Consider the following 16612-nt stretch of genomic DNA (forward strand, 5'->3'; position numbering starts at 1 on the left):
TGCAGCTCCCTCCGAGGATCTCGCACGGGCCCCGTCCCCCACCGGCTCAAACATCCAGTCTTCCACGTCTCTCCGATAACTCCCAGTCTCCCCCGAACTCCCGGAGTCGGGAAACATTCCTTTGTCAAAGAGACTTTCTCGAAGCCCACTGCCTCGACGGGAGTACACCTCCCTGGTGCCTTGGGTGTTGTACAAAGCCCAGTCGTCCTGCGCCGGTGTCTTCCGCGCACCCCAATTCGAAGGGGTTGGAGGCGGCCAAGACAGGTAGGCAGGCAGTCGGGGAATCGCTCCCCCCACAGCACCTTCCCCTGGTGCGGTAGTCGTCACAATCAAAGGTGCGGAGGTAGTGGGGACCGATCCTGTGTCCCCCTCCGTGGTAGGTAGGTTTCCCTCAGACCCGCTCATGGTCTCGCCAGAATCGGGACGATAGGAGAAAAGGAGTTCTAACAATATGTTGGATCCCCAAGCATCGAGAATAAATCCACGTTTCAAAGAAAGTAAAGTTTATTTCAAAGCATTGGAAAGATACTCAAACACGTTCTTTGTTAGAACTGAACACAAGCAGTTAGGGCAGACATGATAAAGGGATTCAAGTTAGAAACACAACCAATGGATAACGTTCCCGCTGGCGGGCAGGAGAAAACGGTTGCCTGCTCAAGTCTTGGGAACCAGGCGAACAGTAGACAAAACACAGGTGCAGTTCACAGGCTTGGTGCAGTTCACAGGCTTGATAAGTAAGAAGCTAACAGTGAAGCATACTCTCCCCCTCACATCCTCCAGTTGTTTTACTTTGGCATTACAGCATAGAAAACACAGGGGCCAGCTGGCAGGGACAGGGATCATATATGTACAATCAGAAGTTACACAGAACACCATGGCAGCTTGCTGACACTCTTCCTCTTCCTCCTCTCCCAGCCTCTCCTCCTGTCCCTCAGGAGGCCTGCTGGAGCCTAGAGAAACCGGAGCAGGCCAGCCAGCTCCTCCTCCAGTGCCTCTATAACCCTCTTAGTCTGCAGCAAAAGGTTCCACGTGGACTTCTGCCACAGTACATTTGTTAAGTGCCACAAGACTGTGTTGTAGTAGTAGTAGAAGTCATAAAGTTGTTGTGGGTTTCCTCTTTGAAGCTCTGCCTGCTTCCTGCAGAAGGTCGTTGTTTTCCTTGATCGGGTTGGAGGCTTACAGTCAACTTTCTGATTGTTGAGATGGTGGTGGGGGGGTCTGCGTGGAACACCTTGTCAAGGGGATTCCGCTCCCTTTGATGCTAAAAGATGGGGCTAGCACTCAAATCTTTAGTGCTTCTCTCTCTTCTTTACAGGCTTTGTTTGCCTCTAACTATGCGAAGGTACAAGAAAAGACAAACATCCTGAATGAGGACTGGAAGAGGCTCCGAGTTCAGCCTGTTCAGTCGATGAAGCTGGTTCGGGGACATCCTTTCCTCAAACAGGTATTGTGAGTGGGCCGCCGTTGGCCTTTCTACGTGGCATCTTGCTGGGGACACAGGGATCCTTTGGGCCTACTTTTCCAGCCTTGCTGTTCACACCCCAAGAATACCGCACCGTGTGTACTTTTTTGCCGTTCCGTAGTGTATGGTCTTCTCACCGGAATTTGGAGGACTGGCCCGTATCAGACGCGCTAACTGTCTGTCCCACTGAGGGCCAGCTCATTTTATAAAGTCCTTGTGGCTGTCCATCAAACGCCCACCTGGAGTTTTCTGCTTGGAACTTAATTCCCAGGACCGTGCAGGACTGATTTGGATGGTTCACAGCATGTGGAGGGTGGGGGTGAGTCCCCACCTGAAGCAGCTTCAGGAAGCAGCTGTTTACCCTGATGCAAAAACGTACATGTGCTGATGGCTACATGTGTCTCCCCTCAGCTGGGCAAATAGTGGCTCCCTGGGTGTATTTAAGGTTAGGAAAACCTAGGGGGGGGGGTTCTCTCTCTCTCTCTCTCTCTCTCTCTCTCTCTCTCTCTCTCTCTCTCTCTCTCTCCATGCACTGTGGTCCCAATCATAACAGGCCGTTGTGCACCTGAGAAGTAATTTCCAAGTATGCGACTGTCTGGCCACGCAGGGGGACACAGAGACATTAAAATGTGTGAATCGTGCCTGAGAATTTTGGGGGTTTTTTCTTCTTAAAATGTCTATCCCCTATAGTTGCAGGGAAACATTTGGGAGTGGACTTGCTTGGAATAGCTCACCTCCTTTCCCAGCTGCCTGGTAAAAATGTGTCCAAGCAGCTGAGTAGGTGACGTGAGCAAGGCTCCCTCTAAGTCCTGTGAGCAAAAATTCTGCTTTGTGAGCTACTGGCATTAAAGTGGTGAGCGGGCGATTTGGCAACTGCATCAGTTAGTTTGCCCTGGAGCCCTCCTTCCTGAGCGAAGACAAAAACGTGTGAGCCAGAGGCTAAAAAAACTGTGAGCTGGCTCACACTAACTCAGCTTAGAGGGAACAGTGGACGTGAGTGAGATTTTCCCCAAGGGCCCAACCCGTTAAATCCAGTGATCATGGCTTTAGTAAAACTGTATTAACTCCCCTTTATCCCGTGGCCCAGGCGTTCAGGAGCCTGTCCTCAGAACCAGAATCTTGACACAAATGTGCCCAAGGCTGGGTGATTTGTGGATTTCTTCCCTAATTTGAGGGTTTCATTCCTGGGTCAAACAGAGGAACGTTTTCTCTCCGAGATCACTTTATGACCAGTCACTTCAGAAATGTAGGTTAAAGGCCCAAAGGAGTGAGAGGTTAGTAATGAAGGCAATTGACAGCCTGGTGATTCGGCTGCGCCTCCGTTACTGTAAAATGCCATCCTACTCCTGGAATGTAAGTTGGGGGGATCTGATTTCTGAAGCCCAACAGATAAGCCTGTGTTATTTTAAGAGCATGTTTATCCCTACCCCACACACCCGACTGCATGACAGCTAATATTCCTCCTTCCATCCTGAAATGGAATAGAAGTGGCTCTTGGCAGGAAGAGGCCTGTTTGGGGTGGGGGGACCTTTTCTTGGAGTGGGGGGACCTTTTTCCTACAGACCTTTTCTTATCAACCACAACTTTTCTCCCTGCTCTAGTGCACGATTGAGAGCCTCTTCCCCAGCTTCACCACACAGACCTTGTTCATGCGGACTCTCAACACTGTGGCCCTGGTGCCCATCATGTATTCCTGGTCCCCACTCCAACAGAATTTCATGGTAAGTCACCCCTGTGGCATGTGATGGCTTGTCCCAGTTGGCTGTTTGCCCACCCGTGGCTTTCTTTGAATCGGTGATGCTCTGTACTCTGGCTTTCGTGTCTGTTTGGGGGGTGTCTGCGCTCTAGTCACCTGCTGTTTTTGAGGGATGCGGTGGCTCAAGTGGTTAAGATGCGGTGACTCAAGGGGTGAAGACGCTGAACTGCAGGCTGCGGAAGGTCGGTCGTTCAGCAGTTCGAGACCCGAGTTGCCGCATGACGGAGTGGGCTCCCGTCTCTAGTTCCAGCTCCTGCCAACCTAGCAGTTCGAAAGCAAGAAATTGCAAGTAGATAAATAGGTGCTGCTTCGGTGGGAAGGTAATAGCATTCCGTGCGCCTCGGTGTTAGTCATGCTGGCCACATGACCACGGAAATGTCTTCGGACAGCGCTGGCTCTTCGGCTTTGAAATGGAGATGAGCACCGCAACCCTAGAGTCGGACTCGACTGGCTTTCGAGCAAGGGAACCTTTACCTTTACCTTTACTTTCGTCTACATTCCTTAAAGCTTATTGCGTATTTGTTGTCTGTGCTCCTGAATCCCCTGTTCTCCCATAGCCCCTGGCTTCTGGTTAAGCCGTGGCAGCTGGGCTGCGTTCAGGTGGATGGGGCTAACTCGTCATCTCCATCTCTGAAAACAACACCTCTCCGTTTTCTTAAATTAAAATTTATACAAGGTAAAATGCATTACAATACAGCAGAGTGCATAAAAAAAAAAAAGAATACGCCAAGTACTTAAGAAGGGGTGAATACTGTCTTCCTTAGCAATCCTAAACCTAACACAGGCACAACTATGGAAAATCACGATGAAATAAGCCACCAAAACCTTAATTGGAAAAGTGAACAGATACTTGCACATTGACGTGCGACGTTCAGCCATAGGTTGGGAACTTATATTTAAGATCTTTTATGTTTTCCCTTATGTTAACCACTTGAGCTGCGGTGGCTCAAGTGGTTAAGACGCTGAACTGCAGGCTGTGGAAGGTCGGTAGTTCAGCAGTTCGAGACCTGAGTGTGCCGCATGACAGAGTGAGCTCCCATCTCTAGTTCCAGCTACTGCCAACCTAGCAGTTTGAAAGCAAGAAATTGCAAGTAGATAAATAGGTACCACTTCAGTGGGAAGGTAACAGCGTTCCGTGCACCTTGGTGTTTAGTCATGCTGGCCACATGACCATGGAAATGTCTTCGGACAGCACTGGCTCTTCAGCTTTGAAACGGAGATGAGCACCGCAACCCTGGAGTCGGATTTGACTGGCTTTCAAGCAAGGGAACCTTTACCTTTACCTTTGTTTTCCCAATCAAATGTATCTAGATTCCTTTTCTCAGGTATTGGATACCATTTGTCAAGGGGATTCAGTAGGCGACTTGCAACGTCCTCCGAGTTTTCCCAGAGGGAGATTTTTTTCGTGCAGGAAAAAATCCCACACTTTGAACAACACCTCTCCATGGATGAATGTGTGCTTACAGGCGGCAAGCGTGACACGGGGTGGGTGGAGAATGAGCTCTCTTGGTTAACAGGTGTCAGAACCCACAGCTATCAACGAAGTACACGCATTCAGGAACGGTTATACTTTTATTGCAAAGCTATAGCTGCAGTAACACAGGCACTGTTAGGAATGGCCACAGCCTGTAGAGCATAATAGGATATAGGGTATTCGTATGCACCCCCCCCCCAGGCATTGGCCAATTAGGCACCCTCCCGCGCGCGGGACCAGCTAGGAAACCGTTAGGTGGCGAAAGCTGGGAACCGGTAGTCTCTCACGGTACACAGGAGACTTCCAGACAACACATCCTCCTCCTGCACATCTGTAGCGATAAGCATTGCAGCAGAGATTGGAATGCAAGAGCAATTACCAAGACACAGAATGAACTCCCCAACCCCCATGGCAGCATAGCTGACATACTGCCCTCTCTAAAATCGGCTCCTCCCGACCGTTCCGGGAGCTTCCGGTCGACCGGCGCTCCAGTCCTGCAGCCTAGGTGGTGATGGGCAAGGAGGCGCTTCTCAAGTGCCCTGTCCCCCTTGCCAGACCAAAGGTGCAGTCTTCTGGAGGGGGGGGGGATTCTTGGGCTGTTTCCCCGAGAGGCTTTTGTGGGTGTGGAGTTGGCACGACAGCTGGCAGTAATCCCGGCGGGCTGGTCAGCAGAGGACTAGGGGGCTGGCTGATAAGGACGGTTTCTGGACGATGCGCCTGGCTCTCTTCTCAGTCCAGCAGCAGTGGAGCGTTTGGCAGACCAGCTTCGGTCTTGCTTGCCCTTGAGGGGCAAATGGCAGCTGCCTCCGTCCTCCTGTGGAGGGCTTCACTTGGCTGGCCCAGGCCCCGAGGGGCCAGTGAGGAGATGTTCGCCTCTCTAGCTTTATCCCCCCCCCCCATTGCCAACAGAGTGGAGAACCTTTGGCAGCTTGTCGTCTCGTAGGCCTCTGTAGCCCCTCTAGAGATGGAAACGTCTCCTGTGGATGCTTTAAAAACTCCGCTCTAAGCGAAGGATGGCAGGCTTCTCCTGGCCAGCTACTCTAATCCAGTCTGAAAGTAGGCATTGGGGGCAAAGGACCACAGCTGGCTCCACCTTGCTCGCCGCGGGACCTAGAGAGTGTCCCTTCCATGTGGCCTGACAGCGATTGGACTCTGGTCGAGCAAAAATGTAGATGCTGAAAGAACTGAAGGCACCGGCTGGATTAAAATGCAGGAGAGAGAGGTTGCTGCAAGTGAGAGAGAGATCAAACCACGCAAATTTCTTTTTGTTTTAAAGTAGTTAATTCTTTAAAAGGTACTTGAGAGATGCTCTTTATAGCGATGTTGTTCCAAAAGTAATCCTCCTCTCCAGACCCGGAGACACAGTCCATGTAGTATGTGTAACAGTGTGCTGTGTGTCATAATAGAGGGCGGACTGTGTCCTTAAAATCCTTGATTGATATTTGACTGGTCAATTGGCTGGAATGTTCCGGAACTGTCAAAGGCCTCTCCCTGGGACTGGTGTCAGTAGTTGCGTGGTCGTGATGAAAGATCTGTGGCGGTGGTCACCCCCCCTCCCAATCCCCTGGGGAGTATTAAAACCTCCTTCCTCAGAGTCTGATGTTTTTACTTCATGTGTTTCAGCTGCCTTGTAAGAATCTTAACTCTCCTGATGTCTCTGCTTTTCTGGCAAATTGTTCACAGCTGTGCTCGTTCAAAGGAAAAGCCAAAAACACCATCCATGTAGTGCCTTTGTTAGTTAAGCTTTTGAGTTCCCGAGAGTTTTTCATCAAGGCAGGTATTTAAAAAATAAACTTTTGAATAATGTATTATTAAATGTTATGTGTCATGGGGTTGGTCCTACTAAAGGTATTACATGGATACCTTCTGGGCTTCTTGGATCTCTTCCCGACCCTAAAATATAAAATTTGACTGTAAGGATCTTTAACCAATATAGGATGACCCTAAAATCTAATGGACCAAGTAAATCTGTCCAAGATAGATTGCCTTAGGTTTCCAATCGATCTAGTAAAGTTCAGAGAAAGAAACAATTTTTCAAGTCATGTCAAATGTCTTTATAAATTTGCATCTTTCCTTTTACAAAGACCCCGGGCATCTTGGGCACTAGCCATCAAACAAGCACAAGTTACTATAAAAAGGTAAAGGTAAAGGTTCCCTTGCTCGAAAGCCAGTCGAGTCCGACTCTACGGTTGCGGTGCTCATCTCCGTTTCAAAGCCGTAGAGCCAGCGCTGTCCGAAGACATTTCAGTGGTCATGTGGCCGGCATGACTAAACACCAAGGCACACGGAACGCTGTTACCTTCCCACCGAAGTGGTCCCTGTTTATCTACTTGGAATGTCTTGCTTTCGAATTGCTCGGTTGGCAGGAGCTGGAACTAGAGACGGGAGCTCACTCCGTCATGCGGCACACTCGGGTCTCGAACTGCTGAACTACTGACCTTCCACAGCCTGCAGTTCAGCGTCTTAACCACTTGAGCCACCGCAGCTCCCTACAAGTTACTGTATCAAGTCCTTAACGACGTAAAGTGTACAGTAGTACTGTTAAAACTATGATTTGCATTTGCAGAGAGCTAGATTCTGAGTACTCCTCTTGAAAGTGTCTAACTCTTCTTTTCCTTGCCTCCCAAGTGTTGTGTTCTGGTGGGTCTCCTCTGGGGTAGAGTTTTCCCATTTACTCTTGAGCGCAAGGACCTGCTCCCTGAAGCCCGAGCGGGTCACACGTTCGGGTCAAGACGCTTGCTTTGTGGGACGAGGTCCGTGCCCCCTGCGCCTCAGAGCTCCCCTCATGGAATGGGCAAGGGGCAGAGGCTCCCACGGGCGGTGTGTGCTCTGTCCGACAGGTGGAGGACGAAACTGTCCTGTGCAACATCCCCTACATGGGGGACGAGGTGAAAGAGGAAGACGAGACCTTCATCGAGGAGCTCATCAACAACTATGATGGCAAAGTGCACGGAGAGGAAGGTAAGCGGGGACCCCCAGCCGGGGGGGGGGAAGACCCTGTGAATCCTTGGTGTCTTCTCTGAAAGGGGCCCCCACCCTCCCTCTGGGTGCTCCTCCGCTAGTCCGGGCGGGAGGCAAGTATCGTTCTGCCCTTGCCAGGAGGCAGGGCCAGCCTCCATGCCTGTGTGGCCCCCAACAGCCCGGCCTTTCCTGATAGGAGGCAGGTCCGGTGCCATGCTGTTTGGTGTAGAGCCAGTGTGGTGTCGTGGTTAAGTGTGCAGACTCTAATCTGGGAGAACCGGGTTTGATTCCCCACCCCACCACGTGCAGCTGCTGGTGTGACCTTGGGTCGGTCACAAGCTCTGGCACAACTGATCCTGAAAGAGCAGTTTGTGTCAAGAGCTCTCTCAGCCCCACCCACCTCACAGGGTGTCTGTTGTGGGGAGGGGAAGGGAGTTTGTAAGCCGCTCTGAGACTCCTTTGGGTAGTGAAGGGCCATGGGGTATAAATCCAATCTCATCTCATCATCATCATCACTTGGAGCCTCCCGCAGACCCCGGCATCCACCGGTTCTCTCTTCCAGAAATGCTGTCTACTTCAGTCCTCATCAGCGACGCTGTGTTTCTCGAGCTGGTTGACGCCCTGAATCAGTACTCCGAGGAGGAGGAGGAAGGGCACGACGCCGCCGAGGGCAAGCTGGAAGCCGGGAAGGAGGAGCTGCCCGTCACTCGGAAGAGAAAGCGGCTTTCCGTGGAAAGTGAGTCTCTTTATACGCCTTCCTCCTTTGCTCGCTCTGATGCCACCACATTTCCACAAGTCTTGTTGTTGTTCAGTTGCACAGTCGAGTCCGACTCTTCGCGACCCCATGGACCAGATCACGCCAGGCCCTCCTGTCTTCCGCCGTCCTCTGAAGTTGGCTCAACTTCATGTTCATTGCATCTATGATATTGTCTAACCATCTCATCCTTTGCCGTCCCCGTCTTCTTTGACCTTCAATCTTTCCCAGCATCAGGGTCTTCTCCAGTGAGTGCTCCCTTCTCATTTGGTGGCCAAAGTATTTGAGCTTCGTTTTCATTATCTGGCCTTCCAGGGAACAGTCAGGGTTGATTTCTTTTAGGATTGACTGATTTGATCTTCTTGCAGTCCAAGGGACTCTCAAGAGTCTTCTCCAGCACCATAGTTCAAAAGAATCTATTCTTCGGCGCTCGGCCTTCCTTATAGTCCAACTCTCGCAGCCATACATGACTACTGGGAACACCATTGCTTTGACCATGCGGACTTTTGTTGGCAGGGTGATGTCTCTACTTTTTATCATGCTGTTTAGGTCTGCCATCGCTTTCCTCCCAAGGAGCAGGCGTCTTTTAATTTCATGGCTGCTGTCACGATCTGCGGTGATCTGGGATCCCAGGAACGTGAAGTCTGTCACTACTTCCACAACTTCCCCTTCTATTTGCCAAAGAGTGATGGGGCCAGATGCCATGATCTCAGTTTTTTTGGTGTTGAGCTTCAAGCCCACTTTTGCGCTCTCCTCTTTTACTCTGAGCAAGAGGCTCTTTAGGTCCTCTTCACTTTCTGCCACAAGTCTTGCCACCAAGTAGAACAGCCAAGCGTGCCAAGATTGCTTCTCTACGCCCCCTTCTCTCCTCCTCCAGAAATGGTGGCCATTTTTGTAGTGTCTTGAGGGTGAAGCTGTTACAGATGATTTGGTCACACTCAGTCACTGTTGCAACCTGACTCCCAAGCACGTTCTCAATCTTTAGTAGTTTGCTTCTGATTATCCTCCAGGCCCCAATACAGCAATTCACAAAACCAAATAAGGACCCACGGTAAGTAGGAAAGCCAACATACAACAAGTACCGTGCACAGATGATTATAACATGCTTTTCACTTTGGAGGAGGCTTGTAGCTCATCAAAATTTTTTTTGCAGCGTTCATTGAAGAGAATTTTGGATTAAAACTTTGGTATGTGGCAACCTTGTGCTGAAAATTATTGTTGAACTCCCTGAGGAAGATTCGGAAACAGAAGGATATCTGGACCTCTGTTGGAGGAAGACACAAGCACATGTTATAAAGAGACTTTAAGGAGTCCTCCCTCTTGAAACTTTATTTAACTTAGGAGGACTATTATTAAAGGTTGTACAATAGCTTTTGAGATTCTTGGAGATGATTTTTGATGTTTTGGATTAAGATGATTTATTATATATGTACAAATTATTGTAAAAATATTTTTCAAAAATTATAAAATAATTTATGATATGTTATAATCATCTGTGCACGGTACTTGTTGTATGTTGGTTATCTTCCAGGCCCAGCTTATGTTGAAAGGCTATTCCTGGAAAGCAGAACGTGTGCCTTAATTTGGAAATGCTCACTCTTCCCTTCCTACCTGATACAGGCAGCAAGAAATGTCCCAAGAAGCACTTTCCAAATGACATGATCTTTACTGCTATTTCATCAATGTTCCCTGAAAATGGTTTTCCAGAGGATATGAAGGAGAGGTAAGGATTTTCCAGTAGGACCCAAGTACCTGTCAGGACCCACAGCAAAACAACGAAGTACACACTTCCAAGAAGGTTTTACTTTTATTGAAAAGCCATAGATGCAGTAACATGAACACTGTTAGGAATGGTGGGTGATCTATGCGCATAATAGGTTATAGGGCATTCGTATACCCCCCCCCCCATGTATTACCCAATTAGGTGGGTTCCCGTGCGCGGGCATTTGGCTGAGAACTAACGGCTGCAGAAGCCGGGTAGATGAGAAGCTTCCCACGACTTCCAGACACAGCAACTCCTCCAGTGGCCTTGAGAGATATGCGTTGCAGCGAAGAGGCAATTAAGCGCAAGGGAAGGAACGCACAGCAAAGAGAAACAGACACCGTACTATTGGCAGCTTAGTTGACAGTACCGTTGTTTTTTCTGGTTTGGGGACAACAGTTTATTAAGGTAAAAATCCCCAAGATCTGCACCTGGAATGCATTCCGAATCTGTATTAAAAAGCAGTATGTTCCAGCGGCCGTTTCCCCGGATAGGAGATCAGCCTGCAAGTTGCACTTTGATTACTGTGTGGAAGTGATAACCGGGGTGGGGGGTGGGGGGCTGGCTTGGGTGTCCTCCGGTGACACCGTGGGCCTCTTCTCTGCTGACTCCATGTGAAGTGAGGTCTGTGGGCTGATCTGTCTGGTCAGCAGGGGACCAGGGCTCACAGCAGGGGGTGGGGCTGCATTGCGTTGTGGCCCCTTCCTACTCTGATCCTACAGTTTCATGTCTTGCCACGTGGCTGGGAGAGCACAGATGTGTAGAATGTGCCCTGGGTCTTGACCGTGTCCCTGGGCTGTTCCTTATGGCCTGAGCAGTTCTGGAGCCAGCGTCTGGCTCTTGCCAGAAAAACCATAAAGTGGTAGGGTTTGGAGGGGGGGGCGCGCTATAAGTCAGGGCTTCTTGTGTTCTCCTGCAGGCCCCTCCCCCTGCCCGTCAGGTAGGGCAAGGCGCTGCCGGAATGTCTCTGTGTGGTGCTCTTCCCCTGCAGATACAGAGAACTGACGGAAGAGTCGGACCCGAATGTGCTCCCGCCACAGTGCACCCCGAACATCGATGGGCCGTGTGCCAAGTCCGTACAGCGTGAGCAGGCCCTGCACTCCTTCCACACTCTTTTTTGTAGGCGCTGCTTCAAGTACGACTGCTTCCTCCACCGTAAGTGCCGGGCACGGCTCCTGCCCCCCCCCCCCCCCCCCCCCCCCCGCCAGCATTTACGCTTATGAGTGAACGTCTTCAGCTAGTGACTGTTTCAAGGAGGTGGCAGCAGACATCAGGGTGACCTCCGTGGGTGAAAAATGTTCCCTACAGCTCTATGCAGTTCCTGGCATAATAATAATAATATACTTTATTGTCATTGTACATAGTACAACGAAATTAAAGATGCAATCATTTCGGTGATCTGCAACAATATTCATATACACTCACACACCCTTCACAACCGTCCCATAACTCCCTTATGGTTCACATAGCAACTTAAAACCACCAATGTCACCCAAATTCCAATTTCATACTGCATTTAAGGCAATAATAGCTCTCGAATAAAAACTATTTTTTAATCTATTTGTCCTTGCTTTAATTGTCCTGTATCTTCTGCCCGAAGGCAGTAGTTCAAACAGGGAATGTTTAGGATGTGACAAATCCTGAAAGATGTTCTTTGCTTTTTTCAAACATCGAGAACTATACAATTCCTCCAGGGATGGGACAGGGCAGCCAATGGTCTTCTGGGCTGTAATAACAACTCTCTGGAGTGCTTTCCTCTCCACAGCCATACAACTGGCAAACCAGGCACAGACACAATATGTTAAAATGCTCTCTATTGAGCAGCGATAGAAGGACATCAGTGTTTGCTCAGTGAAGGGCTGTCTCTTGGCAGGATCAAGCTCCTTCTTTGTAACATGTGCCCTCCAGTCCTTTGGACGTGGTTGTTGTCTGCCTTGTTTTTATCAGTTTCTCTCTCTCTAAAATTTGTTTGTGTAGCACAGGAATTGGCTTGCTAAGCCGAACAAACTCTGAGCACCCTCCACGTCTGTAAAAACATATGATGAAAGCCAGAATAAACTGGCAATAGAACAGCTGGATCAGAATTCCAGTTCCAGGCAGCAGTGTTAGTTAGGCTCACGTGGCGTGTGGTTAAGAGCAGAGGACTCTAACCTGGAGAGCCGGGTTTGATTCCCCACTCCTCCTCCTCCACCTGAAGCCTGCTGGGTGGGCTTGGGTCAGTCACCGTTCTCTCAGAAGTCTCTCGGCCCCACCTACCTCGCAAGGTGCCCGTTGTGAGGAGAGGAAGGGAAGGCGATTGGAAGCCGCTTTAAGATTCCTTTGGGCAGAGGAAATGGGGCATAAAAACCTGCTGTTCTTCTTGGTGACAAGCGGGGTCCTTGGGCAGCCAGGCTCTGCTTAGTGTATTAATTGGTGATGAAGTGGGATGATTCATCTGTTTCTCAGAGTGGAAATTACTCTGGCAATTTCCCAGCAATCCTTTGTGAGAGATTTGGTTCTGGTCTTCGTTTCCTCCTTGGGTGGGGCTAAATTTGAGTACGTTTTTTCAAAGTTTTAATAGTAGCGGGTGGGCAGGTGTGTCCACTTGATGTTTTAGAAAGTGTGTGTGTGTGGGGGGGGTCACACCTTGTTTCAGAGGCCTGCAGTCCTGTGCTGCTTTAGTCTGAGCAAAGTGGTTCCTGTCTTTCAGCGTTCCATGCGACGCCCAACGTGTACAAGCGGAAGAGCAGAGAGACCAAAATTGAGACAGAGCCTTGTGGTCCAGACTGCTTCTTATGGCTGGTATGTAGAGTCAGAGGTTGCGCAGAGGACAGGAAAGTATTGCTTATAAATGAATGTCTGGAAGTCCAAGAAGAGATGCTGTGAGAGTTGCATGGTCAGGATACCCCATGGGTCCTTTTCCCCCCTTTCTCAATCAGAGCAGCTACAAAGGGGGTAAATGGGCTCTGGGAGCCAGAGCTGGGGGACTGACATCTCCCCACTTCTCTGCTCTGCTCTTTGCCCTATCAGGTGCGGTACATCTGCTTGCCCTAAGAGGAAAGCACACGTGCTTAAAGGGAGATAAAAATTGGGAAATCCAAGAGAGAAGGGTTAAGCGCTGTCAGGTTCCCAGTCAAATCACTCTCTCCATGCACTTTCTTCAGTGAATGTTTTATTAAGAGAGATGAGATGCTGTGGGTTCAAATGTTTTGTTAGGGCTGAGGTGCAAAGTCGGGAAAGCAGAATATATGTAGAACCCCAAGATTCCATTCACATCCACGTCAGCACAGACTTTACTTCAAGGACATTTCTCGTGTGAAAGATGTCTTGAGGCCTCGTAGGAAAGTTACCAAAGCTAGCCTTCCTAAATCACTACAGACACTCTCCCCCACCCCCCAGGAATGCAATGGCAGGCGAGGGCAGCGATAAGGGTACAGAGAGCAAAATTTGGCAACGAACTGAGATCCGTGGTAAGATATGATCTTCCTTGGTAAAGTATGTAACCATATCACATGTAAAAACATGGCAGCAAGTTGTTTAGCGGTGGGTATTTGTTTACATGGGACAAAGTGGGCTTGTTTGGAAAATAAATCAACCACTACCTACCCATATAACGGACTTCCCTTGGCTCTCAGGTAGATCGGTTATAAAGTCCATTGATATCACTGCCCACGGACGTTGGGGCGTTTCCAGTGGCTGGAGTTGACCAGCCACCTTTCCTCCTCTCCGCTTACTCATTAAACCAGTTTGGCACGCAGCTACATATTTGGAAATGTCTTTTCTCATTCCTGGCCACCAAAACCGTCGTATCAAATGCAAAGTTTTTAAATGACCAAAATGTCCCAACATTTTATTATCATGGCCCTGGGTTAAAACCTCCCCCCTCAGCACCTCGGGCACATACGTTTTATCACCTTTGCACTGGCTTCCATTATCCCGCTGGTGCAGGCCCTCCCTTTCCACAGTCTCTAGATCGTGGGGGTTGAATGCTGATTTGAGGTTTTCCAGCCAGCCACTCGGCTCCTCTCCCCCCCCCCCCCCCCCTTGCCTGGCTGCGTGTCATTACTGCCCCTCCTAACTGGGCGGGGGGGGAAACAGTGTCTGTGACCTCATCATGCTGACTGGCGTGCTGTGGGAGGCGAGAGAGGGTGTCAGCTAGAAAGTTAGCCTTCCCTGGGAGGTACTTTATGGTGAACCGGAACTTGGAGAAAAATTCCACCCCCCGGAGTTGCTTTGTGTTCAGGCGGCGAGGTGTTCTCAAAGCCTCTAAATTTTCATGATCTCTCCATACTTCAAACAGCACCCTCGCCCCTTCTAGCCAATGCCGCCATGTAGTAAGTCCCAGCTTCACGACCGCAGCCTCTTTGTCCCAAACCGGCCAATTACGCTCAGCCCCCGAAAACGTTTTTGAAACGTAAGCAAGGGGGTGCAGTTTGCCATCCGCACCTCTTTGCAAAATCGCCCCTCCCATAGCTACATTGGAAGCGTCCACCTACGCAATAAAATCTTTATTTTCATCTGGATGATGGAGGATAGGCTCTGAGGTAAACAGTTTTTTCAAATCCTCAAACGATTGTTGGCACTCAGGAGTCCATTGCAATTTACTCCCCCCCCCCTTTTCGCCTCGGGGCCTTTCCCCTTCGTTTTAATAAATCTGTTAAAGGTAACGACACTTGGGCGAAGTTGGGGATGAATGCGCGGTAAAAACTGGCGAATCCTAGGAAACATTGTAATTGCCTTCGCGTTTTGGGACGTTCCCACCCTACTATGTCCTGCACCTTCTTGGTGTTCATCCCCAAGCCCCGCAGTAACCCTAAGAAATCTATTTGATGAAACTCGCACTTAGCTTCGCGTACAAGTGGTTGTCATAGAGAGCCGTTGGCACCTCGCGCACCAGTTTCATGTGTGAGTCCATGTCTTGCGTGTACACTAACACGTCATTGAGATACACAACGGCCCCCTTAAACAGGTGCTTGTGAAACAGTTCATTGATCAAGTTCATGAAAACTCCTGGGGCTCCTGCCAATCCAAAAGGCATGACTTAAGTACTCGAACTCCCCCAGCAGAGTGTTGAATGCAGTTTTATGCTCGTCCGCCTCCCGTATACGCACTCTGAAATAGGCATCTCGCAACTCCAACTTTGTAAAGATCTTTCCCTTAGCAGCTTTGGCTAAAAGGTCTTTTATCAAAGGCAGGGGGTATGCATTGGACACCGACACAGCATTTAAGCCTAGATAGTCTGTGCATAACCTCAGCCGTACTTTTTCTGAAACCGTACTGGAGCCGCGAAAGGGGAGATGGCCAGTCTAATAAAACCCCGCTCCAGGTTTTTGTCAGTGAAGCAGCGCAACTCCTCCCTTTTGGAAGGGCTCATTGTGTGAGCTGGAGGCTAAAAAACTGTGAGCTAGCTCACACTAACTCAGCTTGGAGGGAACACTGCTGACAGGTTCCCAGTCAAATCACTCTCTCCACGCACTTTCTTCAGTGAATGTTTTATTGAGAGAGATGAGATGCTGTGGGATCAAACGCTTTGTTAGGACCGAGGTGCGAAGGCGGGAGAGCAGGATATAGGTACAACCCCAAGATTCCATTCACGTCCAGGTCAGCATTGCTACAATGACTATAAAAGATATTATCTAGCCAGGCACAGACTTTACTTCAAGGACATTTCTCGTGTGAAAGATGTCTTGAGGCCCCGTAGGAAAGCTACCGAAGCTAGCCTCCCTAATTCACTACGGACACTCACACACACCCACCCCCAGGGGGCAGCAGTAAGGGGTACAGAGAGCAAGTCAACTGTATCAGGTTGAAATATAGCAGGTACAGCCAGTCAAATGCCCGAGTCTGACGAGTGCTCCTTTCCCTAGTGCTGCTCCCTGATCCAAAGGGGGGGCACTGCCCCCCAAAGCTGGTAAGGCCTAGTTGGGGGGGGGTCTGATTGCAGGTTTCCCGCTTCATGGAGGCTGCCCAGCGGGTGCTGCCCACAGAACACGGACACTTCCCCCGGGATGTGGGGGTGAGGATGAATTACAGGTGGGGAGGGGGCTCTGAAGCAGTGGTTGAAAGGGTTCAAAGGGGGCAACACTGGTCTGGAAGCTTTCTGCTCCCCTTCCTAACCCCACATTATCATTGCCAAGGATTCCGTGGGGTTCCTCCTCTCCTCATCAGTGTCACGTGGTGAACCTGCAAAACTCTAGAAACCTCAGGGAGAGCCGGCCAATTGCCTGTGTTTGCTGCTGTTCCCCTAAAAGAAACCAGCGGCCTGTCCAATCGAGGAGGAGCGGCTGCCGCCTGGCTTCTGTGGAGTTCTTCCCCACACAGATCTCTGGCAAAAAATGACCCCCCCAGCAGCTCAGGGCTCTGAGAAAGGAAGCACCACTTTTTAGCGCCCGCCCGGCTTCCTGGGAGCTCCGTGTGCGCGGGCAGCTCCCACTCCCTGCTTGCCACTGGGTTGCGTTCAGCAG

General features: G+C 50.0%; 1 protein-coding gene across 1 annotated transcript in view; it reads left to right on the top strand.

Moving 5' to 3' along the window:
- EZH1 (enhancer of zeste 1 polycomb repressive complex 2 subunit) overlaps nt 1-16612 on the top strand; it is a 39771-nt gene that overhangs the window by 17065 nt on the left and 6094 nt on the right. The window contains exons 3-9 of the mRNA XM_015426591.1: nt 1316-1444; nt 3064-3183; nt 7533-7653; nt 8216-8389; nt 10028-10130; nt 11161-11324; nt 12859-12950. Coding sequence (XP_015282077.1) covers nt 1316-1444; nt 3064-3183; nt 7533-7653; nt 8216-8389; nt 10028-10130; nt 11161-11324; nt 12859-12950 — 903 coding nt within the window. The remainder of the gene's footprint in view (nt 1-1315; nt 1445-3063; nt 3184-7532; nt 7654-8215; nt 8390-10027; nt 10131-11160; nt 11325-12858; nt 12951-16612) is intronic.

The sequence above is a fragment of the Gekko japonicus genome, unplaced genomic scaffold, assembly GCF_001447785.1.
Source record: "Gekko japonicus isolate JY-2015 unplaced genomic scaffold, Gekko_japonicus_V1.1 scaffold1636, whole genome shotgun sequence".
NCBI lineage: Eukaryota > Metazoa > Chordata > Lepidosauria > Squamata > Gekkonidae > Gekko > Gekko japonicus.